The following is a 16,345-nucleotide window of genomic DNA, read 5'->3' as shown; positions in this document are numbered from 1 at the left end:
CTGCCTCTCCCAACATAGTAAATGCTGCATTGTGTATATAATGTTTTAAAAATGTCCTTTTTCCCTTCTAAATTATATTCATATGCAAATGTATGCAGATTTAATTGATCAATTAGCTAAAATGCATGTGATTTATTAAATTTCTTTAATTGGATTATAGCCCGAATATATATATAGCAAGAGGTATCTCTCTAAGAGATTCACAAGCAACTTATCCCGACAAGGGCCGTTTTCACACTGCTTACTGGCCATGGAACATTGTGTCGAGCTCCCGGAATAGCAGCGTCTCCCTCGTGCGATTTCACGCGAGAACAGTAGTTCTCGTACAAAATTGTGCCAGGCAGACGCTGCCATTCCGGGAGCTCGACACGATGTTCCGTGGCCGGTAAGCAGTGTGAAAATCTGTTTATCAGTGACCTAAAGAAAAATATAAAATCTTTGATGGTAGAGTTGAAAGATAACATAAGAATAGGTTGAAAGGTATATAATATTATGTATGAACCAGATACATGGTGAATTTACAGAGCTTGTGTAGTACAGCTTGTTTGGGCATGTATTTTTATATCTGGTATTACATCTATGAAAAAATGGTGGTCACATGCACACATCTAAAGAAGCTGTATGGCATTTCTTAATGCCACTGTCTTTCCTGAATAGCATTTTCCTGTTCAAATGGATCAGGAGCTAGAGTTGAGAAAACCAGAAATCACCATATAGTCTCCCATGGGAAAGTGAGGACAAGTTCCAAACAATGGGGCAATGGTATAAGGTATATATTTTCAAACTCTTTGGCTTCAGGAAACACTTAATGCACTGAGTTGTCTGCTAAGGAACCCATGTATGGCTGCCATTGAATTGCTGTGTGCTGCAGAGAATGTTGGAAAGTTTTCTGAGGAATCTGAGGTACATCTTAATTTCATGTAGAATGCTGGCCATTCCTGTTGGGCCTCATTATCACTCTGTTAGACCTGCCAGGGGCATGCTAATGGCAGGCAATCTCCTGGCAATTCATGCCTCTGCCCTCCAATCACCAGATGATCAGTGGGAGGAGGCACACCAGCAGAAATGAACACATGAACATCTGTGGCACCCTGCAATGAAGTCACATTTTTGCTGTGTTTTGGCCCAGTTCTTAGAAAATCACCCTCAATGCAATGCAGTCATTTCTGGGTTGTACCAGAAGTGATGTCATGCTCAAGGGCTAGGGCGCCCGTCCCGGATTGGGTGACTGGGAAGCAAGGTAGCTCACTAGCTGGTCGGCAATTCAAGCGTAAGTCCAACATAAGTCAAGCATAAGTCAAACAGTCCAGGTCAGGTTACAGGCAAGGCAGTCAAAAGCAAGGCAGGCAAGTGCAAGTCCAGGAGTCGAGCCAAGTTCATTAGCCAAAAGTTTCATCAGTGGGAAGCAGGATGCAAGGGAGAGTCAAGAACTTCCAGGCGTGGGAGTGCAGGTTGCAGGGAGTGCTATGCTAGGTTGCTTCCACGCCAAGCCTTGGTCAGCGTGCTCCTTTTATCCCCTTGATCAGTTAACCAGCCAGCTTGCTGGTGTTGCTTCTTCGTCTGATTCCAGCTCCTCAGCCTCGGTGTCCGGTACTGCCGGCATTGTGCACGGAGGCAGGTGCTCTATCAATGCTCCCAGACTGCTGCCCACTTCCAGTGCCGCCTCCTTGCGGTTGGCTCAGGTCTTTCCAGTTTCTCCCTCGCTGTGCACGAACCCTCACTCCCAGTGGCCTCCCCTGAGGTCCCGGGCTGCGTTTCTTATCTCTCCGTTGAGGGCTCTTCTTGTGCCATGGCTGGTTCCATTGCAGGCTCCTCTGACATAGAGGCTGGCTCTGCCAGCTCCTCCAGTTCCTTGTCCTCCGAGGACATGACAGCGAGTGGCAAGGTGACGGGCCGAGCCTGGCCATGACAAGTGATGTCATTGTGGGGTGCCACAGAGTGCAACCTCCCCATTTCCCAAAGGCCTCCTTCAGCTGATCAGCTGGTGTTCAGTGGGCATAGGCAGAGATTGCCAGATTGTCCAACATCGGCAGGCACCTAGCATCCCTTCCACCACCACCCACCTCCCACCTGTTACTGGGGGAGGGAGCTGGCAACTCTACTCTGTGTGAACTGAAGTCTAAATGAAATGACATGTTGGAAAGCCATGAGTGCATCTCTGCCTGAATATTAGAGTTACCAGATTAGGTTTGGAATAATACCAGACTAGGGGGAGGGGCAAACCACCTATCCCTAAATTTTACATTATAAGGAAAGATACCAGCTTCTTTTTCATTCTTCGGCCTCTGGGAACAATTTTTTTTCTACAGTAATCTCTTAAGGCCCCTGCATGGGTGTCAATCCTCATTTTTCTGTGGCTGGATTTTTAAAATTTACCTCACAGGTCAGATTTCTCTGATGGTGCATTTGACTTAAAAAGGTTGATTAATCAAAGATGCTCCTTGCTTATCAAAATAACTGAAGACCCCAAAGTTTCTGTATATGTTTCTATATAAAGCAACATGACCTATGTATAGATCAGTAAAGCAGAAGCCCAAGGGAGATAATGCACACACAGAAGAGGATGACCAATGAGGGAAAGGAAGGATAAAACATAGAAAGAAGAGAAAGAGGGAAAGGGGTACTCTGCTGCTTCCTACACCCACTGCTTCACCGCTGATCTGTGGGTGTTGCTTAACACAGATCCTGAGTCCTTCTGCACTGAGCAGCAGACATTCTCTTTAATTGTATGAAGGCAGCCAGTCACTGGTTTTGCCATCGCTACTTGCCTGAAACACGTGCTGGGTACCCAGGGAAGTTCCTGTGGGTACCATGGAAGAACTCTGTGTTTGGTTCTCAGATATCTGAAGAACCACCTTGTCCTATACTAACCAGCCTGCCAGTTGAGCCCTGCTCTGTGTACCGCTGCCCACAGGATTGTAGGAGGTAAAAATGGAGCCATGGCTTTTTCAATGGTAGCCCCTGAAATGCATAAGGGGTCCTTTAGGCCCACCAAGTGCCAACCTTGTTGTTATTTAGGCACCAGGTCAAAACAGTTATATTTACACAGGCTTTTGATGGGCCTGTATGCTGTGTTGCACCAGAGTGTTGTTTTATGACTATTGTTTATGCCGAAATGGTTTTACTGCTGTTTTTATGCTGTGTTTTGCTATTTTTAATGCACTTTATGCTGTCTTTATGCCCCTAGTGGGCTTATTGGTAGTTAGTGGATTTATGTTTCATATTGTTTTTATCTGCTTAACTTCCTGAAGTAGGTCTCTGGAGTGGCAGTCTATACATTTTCTGAATAAATATTAAGTAGCAGAAGGACATGCTATAAAGCAACATGACCTATATATAGCCCCATAAAGCAGAAATACAGGGCAAAGAGGCAACACATAGCCTTCAAGATTCCCAGCTATACAATTGCAGGAACACTTCTATATCACAGCTGCTATCTGGTACTCCTGATAAATATTCACAAAAAACATAGGATCCCACTTGATCACTATGGTCAGCTTAACAGCAGCATCAGCTAAAAATAATGTTTTCTCCTTTGAATTACTAGCTCACTGCCACTACTGGGCATTGCTTTTTCTCCTCTTCCTCAGCAAGTGGGAAGAACAGCAAATTAAGATATCATTTACAATGACATTCCAGAGATGGGAAGCAGTATTCAGGCCTCCGTGGGGAACAAATTACATTTTCTTAGACACAAACATCATTTAGAGCAGGAACAGAAGGACAAGAGACATTTGGAAAGTTTCACACAACTGCAGGTGCTTAATAAAGCAAAACCATGCACAAAACAATTCATGAGATTTGTTCTCCCTCATTAAGTTCTGGTTGGAGTGAAGGGTCTGTATTACAGCAAACAAGGCATGATCTGATGACAGCCAGAGTCACAGAAATCTTGGGATAGATGTTCCTGGGAGATCAGGTAACAACCTGGGATCTGGTCCAGGACATCACTGATGGTTATGAAGCTGGTTTTGGTCCTTTGATTCAGGAGCGGCTGTTTGTACAGGCTGTATGGGAAGTGCTTGCATGCTGCCCTTGGTCCTAGTTGTGAGATCCATTGAAGTGGCAGCATGTGACAGCTTGAAGTCCCTCCTCTCCATAAGGCACTTCTGTCCTGGACTGCTACTAGGTACTCTCAACGAGACATCATCCGTACAAATTCTACAAGGAGATATGAAATGAAGACCATATGCCATCAGCTACTACTCAAACTCTAGGAGGCATACTCTCCATTGCCTCATTTTATAGACAAACCCTAAAACACATACAGAGACTGCTTAAGGGACTGGGGCTTGTCTGCCTGTTTAAGCCAGTCTCCAATAACTTTCCATCACACTATAGCATGAAAAAGCCAAAATGTTATAGATGGATACACTATTAAGACAGAAGCAAAATCTGCCCCTGCTTCAAGGGGGTGTGATGGTTCACAGTAATATATGGGCATACCAATAGGTATTTTGCTAGTTTGAAATAAAATTGGAATCCTGGATGTCATGCATCACTTTCATAATCTGATTCCCCACCATATTCTCAAAAGTTGAAATAAAAGTGATATCCCTGGGTCACAGGGCCAAGCCACATGTGAGCTTGGAATTCCACATCCAAAGCTCCTAGCACTTTTAAAACTACAACTTATAGGGTATGGGGGCCTAATTCAGCTTCAGATTGTTGTATGGGAGGGTGGGTATTTGCCATGTTCAGGGCAAACTTTCTTTCCCAGATCCATCTATGCTCCATTCCTTTCCAAAAGACAAAAGCAGATCCCAAGTATTTTCCCAGCTTCAGGCCTCGCATCCCAATCTAGAGGTGAAAGCAACTGAGCACGAAGGAAGGGCATAAGTCTTGGCTCTTACCTTCAAAATCCACAAGACCATCTCCATTCAGATCAACATCCTTGAGGATCTCATCTACCTCACGGTAATTTAGTTGCTGCCCCAAGAGTTTCCGCATGGCTTCTCGCAGCTCAGCTACACTGATCTGTCCATCACCATTTGTGTCGAACTAGAAGGAAATAAAAAACTCATTTGTGCTCATGTTGAGCCTTCAGCCACATCCTCCAGTCTCCTGTCTTGCTTCACTGTCCTGAGCCTGATGGACAGCATCATTATCCACTATTCCTAAAGGAATTCCCACAGGGGATGTCGCATCACGACATTTTCATGGCAGACTTTTTATAGGGTGATTTGCCATTGCCTTCCCCAGTCATCTACACTTTACCCCCAGGAAACTGGATACTCATTTTACCAACCTTGGAAGGATGGAAGGCTGAGTCAACCTTGAGCCGGCTACTTGAACCCATGTGCAATAGGAAGGGCAATACTGTGTGGTAACCAGAATACACACAAAAAAGGAACCAACCCACAGTAATAAGGTCTACAGACCCATACAATCATTATACAGTCACATAAATGTAACAAAATAAGCCAAACACTTTATATATATATCTCCAAGTTCAGGCTGCTGTTCACAGCTATTAAGTAAGCACTATAAAGAATGCACAAACCAAAAGTCCTCCCCTTACAGGGTGTAACGTCCCAACTTTCAAATGTTGTAGAAAGTATTCCTTTTTTCTTGTCTGCAGTGGTCTATGATGAAAATGTTCCTGAGACCAATTCCCCACCGGGAGAAACCGCAGCTGAGATGTCCAACCCTCAGGGAAGATAACAGACCACCATGCGCTCAACAGGGCGCAAGCTGAACTCCTGTTTTGTAATCTCTTTTTCAAGAGCACAGTGCAATTGGTGGTTGTGCAGTTCTGCAAAGTTACATTCTCTTTTCCAATTCCATATGGATCCCAGATATCAGGACTATATGGGCTAACACTAGCTGAGGAAAGGGGTTGCTTTAAAGGTCACCATACTCCCTCCAGCTAGTGAGGGAGAAGACACTCCCCCATCTGGATGTTGATTCATGCTGCTCTGTGATTAGACTTGGATTCAGCTTCTCAGGTATCCTAGCCAACCTCACCATCATTTCCTTTGTCACCTTCCTCTAGTCTCCAGTAAAAATGACAAAGTCAGAGGGAAAGCTTGTCAGTTTCACTACAAGTCAGTTTTACTGAAATAATCCAAATACACCAGTCTGATGTGCACACAAACCTTTTTTAAAAATTCCCCAAATCCCTTTCTCAAATCAGCTGCAGTGATAGTAACAAGGAAGAGTGGACAGGTCAAATGTTCCCATCACTGGTGCAACTGACAAGGATTTCCCCCTTCCTTGTCAAATTCATGGGAGAGCATAGAAGTGGGAGGAAGTGGCTGAAGGAAATAGTATAAAGTATGTTAAAGGAATGTCTATGGAATCACCAAAGAAGGGAAGAAAATATGCATTGATGAAACTGAAAAGCTTTCCAACACACGTATAAGGGGGAGTGGTTAAAATATGAAAAAAAATTCTCAAACATATACAAAGGAAAAATGATTAGTGACAGACCAAAAATGTGCATTTGTGTTTCCTTAGACTGATCACAAAATGCAAGAAGGTTGAAATGTGATTATAAATCTCTCTTCCTCACTGGACATCAATCAATTTTCTTAAAAACTAATGCAAGTGCATTTAAAATTACATTGCTGACTTGCACACATGCATACCAATGGTGGGAGAGCAGCTCAAAAATTCTTTGGGTGACAAGTGCAGTCTTTTGATATATGGTAGAGAATGATTTATGCTGTCTGGGAATATTATTGTAGGGCCCTTCAGGAGAGTGAAAAATTAGTTATGTTAGAAAATCCTCCAGTACCCCCATACACACACTTGTACACTATGATGCTATCTGCCCTTGCCCCCAGAGCTAGCTCTCACCTCCCGGAAGGCATCCCGCAGTTCTTTTACCCCAATCATGTCTGCAGTTTCTGCCAGCATCTTGGGGCCCATCAGGTCTACAAAGTCTTCAAAATCCACCTTTCCTCCAGCTGTAGATAAAGAAAGACCATTTCAAAACTGGTCAACACCAGCTTATTATACAAAGGGTTGATTTAGAGTCACAAACAGGGCTTTTTTCAACCTATGCTGCCACTTCCTTAATTTCCAAACCACCCCCTCTTTCAGACATTAAAGCATTTACATGAATGCAAATCACCAGTGGGTACATTCTAAGCAGGCTACGTATGGATGATTTGGTAGCAGTCAAAAAGTTGATAATTTCTATAGATTTAAGTATTAATATGACCAAATATTTTTGTTGAATGACCTTTTCAATATTAAGAAATAATTTCAAGATATTATTGATATTAATATCAAGAAAAGTTATTTCTAAATATTGGAAGAAGGACGTAGCTCCTGGTATAAAAGAGTGGATTGATAACGCAACCTTTATGATGATTAACTTTTCTACAAAGAGGAAAGGACACAATTTGAAGTAAATTGGATCTCTTGGAATGAACTGACTGTATTAACTCTGTAAATTTTGTTAGTCTGTTAACTTAAAGTTTGTTGAAAATTTTGTTATTTGTTTGCTAATTAAAAAGGGAAAAACATGCTCATAAAAAGTGAGAAAAAAGTCTAGCATTTCTCAGCTGTCATGCTGCCCTCCCTCCTTGAGGCTCACTTGGTGCCTACTTTTTAGCCACCAGGCTAAAAGACATCTTTTAGCATGATGTAGTGGTCAGAGTACTGGACTAGAATCTGGGATGCTCAGCTTCAAATTCCCACTCTGCCACGGGAGCTTGTTGGATGACTTTGGACCAGTCACACACTTTCAGCCTATCCTTCCTCACGAAGTTGCTGTTGTAAGGATAATTATGTGAGCCACTTTGGGTCCCTGCTGAGAAGAAAGGAGAGGTATAAGTAAATTAAATAAATAAATGGCCCAGGTTTTTAATTAGGTATTTTATCCTACTAGCTTTTAAAATGGTCTGCTTCTGTTTTATTGATAGTTTTTGTGTTGTTCATGTTCAATGGCTTGTTTTTAATGGCTTAATTTTATATTGTTGTGTTGTTTTAAGTATAAGCCTCCTTGAGGAGGACTCTACTATGCTCTGGGTGGGTGGATGGATGGATGCTATATAACCCCACCAAAGCAAAACCCTTCTTGACCCTAATTCTGCAAAACTTGTAACAAATCACCTTCTGAGCAGACAGAAATGCTTTTGACCCTATTCATCTGTTGGGTTCTAGTAAACAACCTTCTCCAGAACACATTTATAGACTATAATTGTTACTTGGTATTGTTTCGCCCAGATTAGGTCTACTAAGAAATGCTTTTTATCATTTTGCTTGAATGTCCAACAAGCAGAGCATCAATAAAAATCTACTTCCTCCTTCTGGAGCATATCCACTGTCTGCTAAGACTAAAGGTCTCCTTCCCCCCATAGATTTGTAAGTTCTGATAAAGCTAAGGACCTGATGCCTATATCTCATGGCATGTTTAGGGCATGTTTAGTCAATGAACAGACTTTCTGTTTTACTGTGCATATGCATGAGTGTAAACTGGTAGTGCTATTATGCTACTTGGCTATATTCTATGTGAAGATCAAGGGTTCTGGGAGGTCCCAATGCCCATGGAGTTAGGGAAACCCAGAGCCAAGCTTATACTTTGGAAAACTTGTTGGGCTTGAAGGTGCTACTGGACTTGAATCTTCTCTTCAGGGCCAAATTATATATGATGCTTGATTTTCATGATTAAATATTCTGTGTGCGCGAGGGGGGCTTATGGTTGTAGCACTGGGGAACAGGGAGGCTTAATCCCCCCTCCCATGCCATCACGTCAATCAAAAATGCTTTCCAGGCTAGTTTTAACTCTTATGGGGGAAAATTAGACACATATGCTTTGTTTCCAATTGGATTTAATGGGAGGGGGATTTTCTATCAGAGAAACAGTATGTACATGTAGGAGGGGGGATTAATATTCCTTCCTGCAGTGCTCTAGCCCAGGTTCATATCTGGTTGTGTTTACCACTCAAGGGCAAGCTAAAGGATTGTTGGCTTTGGTGTACTCATGCTTACAAGAAAATAACCAAATACAGTAGGATTATAAAAAGAGATGGAAAATAGATTTAGGGGTGTTGGTTCCATTAGAAAATTGGGGGGAAACTTTTAAGGATATTATAAAGATCTCTCTAAGTACAGGAATTAGGTAAAACTATTTAAACGTGTTTTTATAGATAGCATCTGACCCCAGTCAGGTTAGCTAAGATTTCAGGACCATTAGAATTATTTTGGAATGCAATAAAAACATTTTTCACCTATGGTGAACTTGTGCATTAGTACAAAAATTCTGGAATTTAATACACAAAGAACAGCCACCCAGGAGACTCACCCTTCTCCTGCAGTTGCCCAGGCAGTGCAACCTCAGACAGGTCCACTGGAGATTGCCAGCAGCATGAACTGGGCAGGCACAGCCCCAAGCTGCCAAAGGAGCTACTGGAGAGACCCCAGAAGCAGCCAGGGCGAGCCAGGAAGAGAACAGAACTAATGCCCCACCCTGGGCTGGGATGGAGTGGGTGGGACCAAGAGACTGCAGAGTCTACCCAGCCTTCCTATATGATAGGTTGGGAGAAGGGCCGTTCAGGAAGGCTGGGTGAGGATTGGGAGAAGATCCAGGGAGGTGGGGCAAGGGGGATCCTTTAAAGTCAGATTCCTGTGAAAGGTGGGGAGGAATTGCCAGGAGATGCTGTAAAAGATGCTGTAGGAATTGCCAGGAGATGCTGTAGGAGGAGTTCTCCAGGGCAGGAGAAGGAACAAGGTGCAACCCCCTTCCTTGCCCATCTGAGGCCAGAGGACACCTGCCTAGGGAGCTGGCAGGATGGCAGACAGATGGGGTCACTGATAAGAGAGGAGCATCACAGTTATCACACTACTAGCCAGATGAACATGTCGTTGGAGCCACAAAGGAGGGGTAGGAATAGGATAAAGTAAGACCTTACCAGAAGGTAGAAGTCATATGGCTCTTCTTTCATGATCCTACCTCTCTTATATTTTTAGATTATTCCATAGGGATGGAATGGAGATACCAAAAAACAGCAACCACACTCCTCCCTATGAAATAAGAATCTGGTCTCTAAGAGAAAGGAGGCAGTTCCTGATAACTGCTACATGGGAGTCAAAGCAATATTGGGGTTTTCCTTCCATTTTGGTTTGTCATTGTCTTTCCATCCCTACACATATGAGCTAGAGACTATTATTTGTGATAAGGTCCAGGAATGTCAGAAAATATAACTGAGGAAAGTAGATAAATGTGAGATGTACATAAGAAACGACATGGACAATTTCCTTTACTGCACAAGTGCAGGGTTGGAAGAGGTCAAAATGTTTCATTTGTTACAAGACCAAGGGAAGTTGGGCAGCCAAAGTTAATTCTTGATATCATACAGTGGCAGCAATGGAAGGTATGGGACCAGGAGTACCGACTAAATTGAATGCAACTGGAAACCTAGTAAGCTGGCACAGCCCCCTGTTCTGCAAGGTTTGTTTGGAACATCAGTAGATTTACTAGTGGTAGGCACTTACTAATCTGTTGAGACAGTTCAATGAGTTCCATCTCGGTGGGCATGTAGCCCATTGTTCGCATGCATTCTCCCAGGTCCTTGTAGCTGATGTAGCCATCATGGTCTTTGTCAAACTCCCGGAAAGCTTCCCTTAGCTCTGGAAGAAAACAAACTGACAGTAAGACTCTTATTCACTATCCTTCCAAGTCTGTTGATTACCCTTGCAAATCAGGAACTTCAGCTATACCTTGTAGGCAGCACATAAATAAAAGGGGGAAACTGGGCAGTAGATTAAAGTATGTGCTATGTAGGCAAGGGAGGTACTGTGTTTCAACAATACTCATTTCTTTTTGGAGCTGGATCTGAGCTCTTCTGCAGAGCTATGGATGTGTCTAGAAGAGTACAGGAACAGGATTCTTTGTGTTAGCTCTAATTAAACTTTCATGCATAATGTGACTGAGTAAGCAAAATCAGGTATCTGGTAGCTTCTCTCCAGATCGGGTGATGGGCCAAGAACTGGCAAGGGAGAAAAGTGGTGCATGATATCCCAGAGGTCCCAGAGGCAAGGGACAGCATTAAAATGGAGGCAAGTAAGCAGATTGACACACAGCCACTTGGTTGATCAGAGCCCCTCCTCAAAGGGATGACCTAGGAAGTTACTGGTTCAGGACCTGATACTTTAGTGTAAACCCAGATGTTCACAAAGCCACATCTACGGAAAGAGGACATTGTGTAGGATGTGCTTGGTATGTTTCCCTCATAGGGACTGAGCCATGAGCAGGATCCTGAGGTTCTTCAAGTCTGTGTAGACTTCTAATGGGACAGTTTGGGTGGTATGCAGCTTGCAAGGATGTACCAACTCAGTACATCACCACATTGAAGGAAGGAGTTCCTGGGTTGTCTTGTTTTTAAATCTCCTGGGCTAGTATTGCACCAAGCCATGCTGAAAGAGGGGTTGGAATGGTCCCTTTAGGAACAATGGTTCAAGGGGTGGCAGCAGACAAGAGCCCTGGCCTTCCAAGGAGAAAAATATGGTGATGGTATTGCTCATATTACCTTCAATCTCTTCTGGTCGCAGATCTCTATCCTGGGAAAATAAAGAAAGTAGAGGCTGATTAAAAGAATGATGGCTACTCTGTCTAGCCTCACCCATTCTGATGCCTAATACTTTCAGCTACTGATTTCTGTATCCCAAAAATAAGCCTCAAGAAAATCTCTCACACAGCCTATTCTTTCTAATAATTCTGTTCCCTTGTGCAGCCTGATCCTATGCATATTTACTTGCAAATAGACTTCATTGTGTTCAGTGGGATTTATTCCTAAATCAACTGGCCTAGGATTTCAGTTTAATGCTGCACCACCACTGGGTTCCATGCAAGTATCCTTTCAGGTTATGATGATGATAGATGAAGGGAAGTCCCTCCTCTTCTCTACACACACACATTTGGAGCGAAAACTGTCCTTCTAGTCACAGATCCTAGATGCAGAGCTAATGGATATGTGAGTCCTGTGGTTAAAAGCTGGTATAGCAGAGTAATTTAGTTTGAGCCACCAATCAGGAAGCCCTCTGGCCTCTCTCATGATCCCATTCACTCCCAGCATCAGCATTTCCACCCCTCATCTGCAATATGAGGATAATACTATTTATGTATTAGATTTTTACCCTTGCCCTTCTTCCAGGGTGTCAAACATGGTTGGGAGGAAAACAACTTTATCCTTACAACATCCCTGTCAGGTAGGATAAGATTAGAAATAACTGTCCCAAAGTCACCCATAAGCTTCATTGCTGAGTAGAGATATAACTTAGCTTTCCCCAGCTCTAGGTCAACACGCCGAGCACTACATTGTTAAGCCCTCACACTCAATCATCTTAAAAGGCTGTTGTAAAGATTACAGCAAGATAATGTATATGAAGCACTCTGGATTTTCTTGAACACTATATTACTACTAAGTATTATTAACTGACATCATCATCAAAACAGACCACTTACTGTCTGGCTCTTATCCTGTGGGAAATGGATTCAATGAAGCAACCTCTCCACTAGCCAGTCTCCATGTAAGAAAAGATTTATATGCTGTAATACATGAGTTGTGGCATTAATATTTTTTCCACAAATACATGGATTGAACAGCCACTGCACTTGTCAGCTGCCCACTGCATACTTATGGCACTCATGTTGTACTTTATATGCTACAATAGACATACTTATTCCTATGTGGAGATTAAATTCCATGGAGGAAACAGGGATGCATGAAGAAACCTGAACTACACTTTGGTGTAGAATTCTTTGCTGAGCGGTGGGATGGGGTGGCATTCAAACTATGAAGTGGTGGAGGCCATGCTGTGATGTGCCATATAAGTAATGGGATGGTGGAAGCACAATACGTACGATCTGTGTGATGGCGATGCTTTGACGCAAGAAGATGCAGGCTGGCCCCACCAAGCCGTGCAGCACTGAGTAACTCTGCAATGGTGGATACTGTGTGCCATCAACCATATCGTCCAGGTCGCTGGTGGAAGCTGGAGAGCCTGGAGCTTCTGAGGGCTGCTTATTCTCCTGTAGTATAGCTTGCAATTAGCTACATCTGGTTAGAGAACTTAATCCCCTCTTTCCCGCAAGGCCTGGATGCTTAGGCCCATGTCCCCCCACCCATGAAAATCTAAGGAAGTAAAGAATCTGCTACTAAAGACAAAAGAGAACTGGCGGTGCACTGAAGACAGACAAATAAGTGCCTGAGGAACCTTCACATTTCTCTCTCATAAACGTTTTTCACTGACTCAACACCACAACCCACTAGGTAAATACTATAGTTAGATTTGCACACAGTTTCCAACCCTATCATGAGTCACTGATGTCTAATCATAAGCAGCAACTACAACACTTTCATGCCTTGATCCATGTTGGAGTGCAGGTATGCACCTACACTAAGATCATAGCCATGTCACTCCCTTACATTCATGGCATCCACAAAAATGCACCAGTGAGCTGTACCAATGACAAGCAATGTACACTACAAATGGTATATACAGAAATATGCCAAAGCAGACCTATACTAACACTTCTTATCAATTTCTGTCTGTCAGTGCAGATCTGTATTCTTGATTCAAATTAATCAAATAGTCATCACCTCTCCATGGAGAACTGTACAGATATTTAACAGAGAATTCTCAGCATATCGCCAAACTATGATTGTTGGAAGGAAGTTTTGACCATGAAATTAGTATAAAACTGCTCTACGTATTTAGGGTATATACACCCCTTATTCTTTCTGAATAAAAATCCCAGTAACTCTCTACCAAGTGCTAACTTATCCTGGAGGATGTGCAGCCATGTGGGGAGCTATTGATTAGGATCATTGGCCCACATGATAAAAAGATTTCACTGTTAGTTTCTGAATTATTTGCATTTCAAATAATTGCAAGATGTGTAACAAAATTCTCCTTAACGTACAACTGAATGATACAGATATGGTTACTAATTTAGCTGAACTGCCACCATGATAAGTTATACATTAGTAAATGACCATCTGAATTCTTCCTCTGTGCCTCACACTTCCCCCAGATTCCTTTGAGAAATATTCACATGCTGCTACACAAATAGCACCCTGACACATACAAAAGCTTTGGCAAAATATTTCCTAGAACTGGCACAAGCATGCACATATTGCTTAATATTTTCTTTCTTGCCCAGCCTTGCCTGTTTCGCCAATATGCCATGGAAGTGATTTAGATAGAGCCTTGATAACGACACAAACATGCTTACTGAGAGAAGGTTATACCATTGTTAACCTACTCAGCCCTCAGCCCTATTCCAATGATTCAGTATACAAAACTTAAATGTCTCTTTCTCTGTAGCCCTACTTGCCTCAGAAAAATGACCCTGAAACAGCTAGAGGAACACTAGCCAAAGCTCCCACTCCCACTCCCTCCCATCCCCAGGAAAGACATAGATTCAAGTATGTCCTAAAAGTCACAATTAATGCATGTATCATATCTTCTTGCTCCTGGGCAATGACCCTCGAGAAAAAAATGTATAATGGTCTGAAAAGTCACAATAGTGATTGTTCTGCAGGCTAGAACCTGTCTTTCTATTAATCTGAACAGCCTTCTCTAAGATTGCCATTGGGTTCAAGGATGTAAATCACTGATTGGCTGACTAGATCTAGACCTTGGCCCTCCATTTGCCCACCACTGTTCTAGAGTGACCAGTGGTTCTAGCATAACATCAACATTTTCCAGGGCATACTTATTCCTAAGTGAGCATACACAGTGCATATCAACTGTTTCCTTCCCTTGATCAACTGATAATATTATTTCCCTCATATCTTGTCATCAAAATGCTACTGCTTCAGATTATGTCTACCCATATGATGGTCCTAAGACTTACATATGTGTACAAACAGGCACTGATACACTAATGCATGCCCCTGCTCAGTTCATACTTTGGTACTGCTATAGAAAGAGGTACCTATATACCATACAGAGAGTTCCTCTCAGCTTCAGATGCTGAGAATTTGACTTTTGAGAACATATAGGAATGGCAGCTGCCATTAATAGCCATAATTAGTTCCCACAATGTCTATATTCTCTTGAACATGGAAATATAAGTCTTCTTGTACCTCAATTTATCTAAACCCAACTTAGGTCTTGAAGAACATATTCAAAGAATGATGAGGGGAGGGAGAGACAGGCAATGAGCGATAGTCTTGCTTGGATAAATCAGAACCTAGATACCGATTTCCTGGCTAGCCCAATAGAGCCTGATCTTGTCAGATCTTAGAAGCTAAGCGGGGTTGGCCTTGGTTAGTAATTGGATGGGAGACTTTCAAGGAAGACCAGGGCTGCAGAGCCAGGCAATGGCAAACTGCCACTGTTAGTCTCTTGCCATGAAAATCTCACCAGGGGTCATCATAAGTCAATTATGACTTAATGTCAGGATTTCATTTCAGATACTGATCTAAGGAGGAATAATTGTAGGTGAGGGATCGAGAGAAGGGACCTTTTGAGCCCACTGCACCCAAGTAAATACCTGGCCTCATTCTATTAATCTGGTTCCTAAGGGAGAGAACCTGAGGGTGACAGAATCGGCCCAGCACCACATGAACCTGAGGTTGGGTAGTCGCAGGCACAGTATTACAGAGGTCTAGCCACCAAGTATCACATTCTTGCTGCGTCTTCTCAGGTACATGAGAACAAGCCCAGGATGTTGGCCACTAACAGAGCTCAACATAGAGTCCGAAAAATGAAGGAAGTACAGACAGACACATGAAAAAACAGCCACAGACAGGAATACAGCAGGGCTCAACACAAAAATGAATTGGGCTACCCTCCCACCAGCCTCTCCCCCTACCTTGGAGAACCGCCTGCCTGGGGTTTTGGTGCAGTTGCCCATGGCTGCTAAAGCCCCCCCATCCTGCAGAGCATAGTATGGGGCTGGAGGCAGATGATGCTGATGGCAGGGTGTGTGTTTTTTTAATAGTAACAAGTGATTCTCTTCCTGGGAGGTTTAGACGCTTTGGGGATTTTCAGGGTTTTTATTGTTGAATATCTCCAGAATATTAAGGGAAAGTGAACAGAGCGAGAGAGGGGGAGGGCGTGGGCTGGAGCCATAATCCTTAGGATTATATGCAACTCAATCAGAGATGGTGCTAAAGCAGAAAATGGGGGACAGGCAGCTCTTCTTTAAAACAGTTCAGGCCTGTGGCACTCCAGCAAGCATAGTCCCACCCTTGCTTTGCTCTTCTTGCCTCCATCCAAAAATTCCTCTCAGGTACAGATGTGCGAGCCGTCAAAGGGGCTGAGGTCCACCAACACCTCCCCTCTCTAAGAGCAGGAAGGCCATAATCTCCTGTGACAATCAAAGAGATTTTTCCAATCTTTGCTCCAGGGAGTGGCTGCTTTTGCTGAGCTCTGACAACAC

The 16,345-nt window shown here is 43.1% G+C and overlaps 1 protein-coding gene across 1 annotated transcript; it reads right to left on the bottom strand.

Moving 5' to 3' along the window:
* Positions 1-4,135: 4,135 nt before the first annotated feature.
* CABP2 (calcium binding protein 2) lies at positions 4,136-15,817 on the bottom strand. Its single transcript, XM_054972283.1, has 7 exons — positions 15,776-15,817; positions 12,815-12,982; positions 11,481-11,511; positions 10,447-10,581; positions 6,802-6,911; positions 4,854-5,001; positions 4,136-4,161 (listed from the first exon to the last, which is right to left on the bottom strand). The coding sequence occupies exons 1-7, from the start codon at positions 15,815-15,817 to the stop codon at positions 4,136-4,138; spliced, it is 660 nt and encodes a 219-aa protein (XP_054828258.1).
* Positions 15,818-16,345: the final 528 nt, after the last annotated feature.

This window comes from Eublepharis macularius, chromosome 2 (assembly GCF_028583425.1).
Source record: "Eublepharis macularius isolate TG4126 chromosome 2, MPM_Emac_v1.0, whole genome shotgun sequence".
NCBI lineage: Eukaryota > Metazoa > Chordata > Lepidosauria > Squamata > Eublepharidae > Eublepharis > Eublepharis macularius.
The sequence above is the reverse complement of the archived record's forward strand: the minus strand, read 5'-3'. Positions and strand labels throughout refer to the sequence as shown.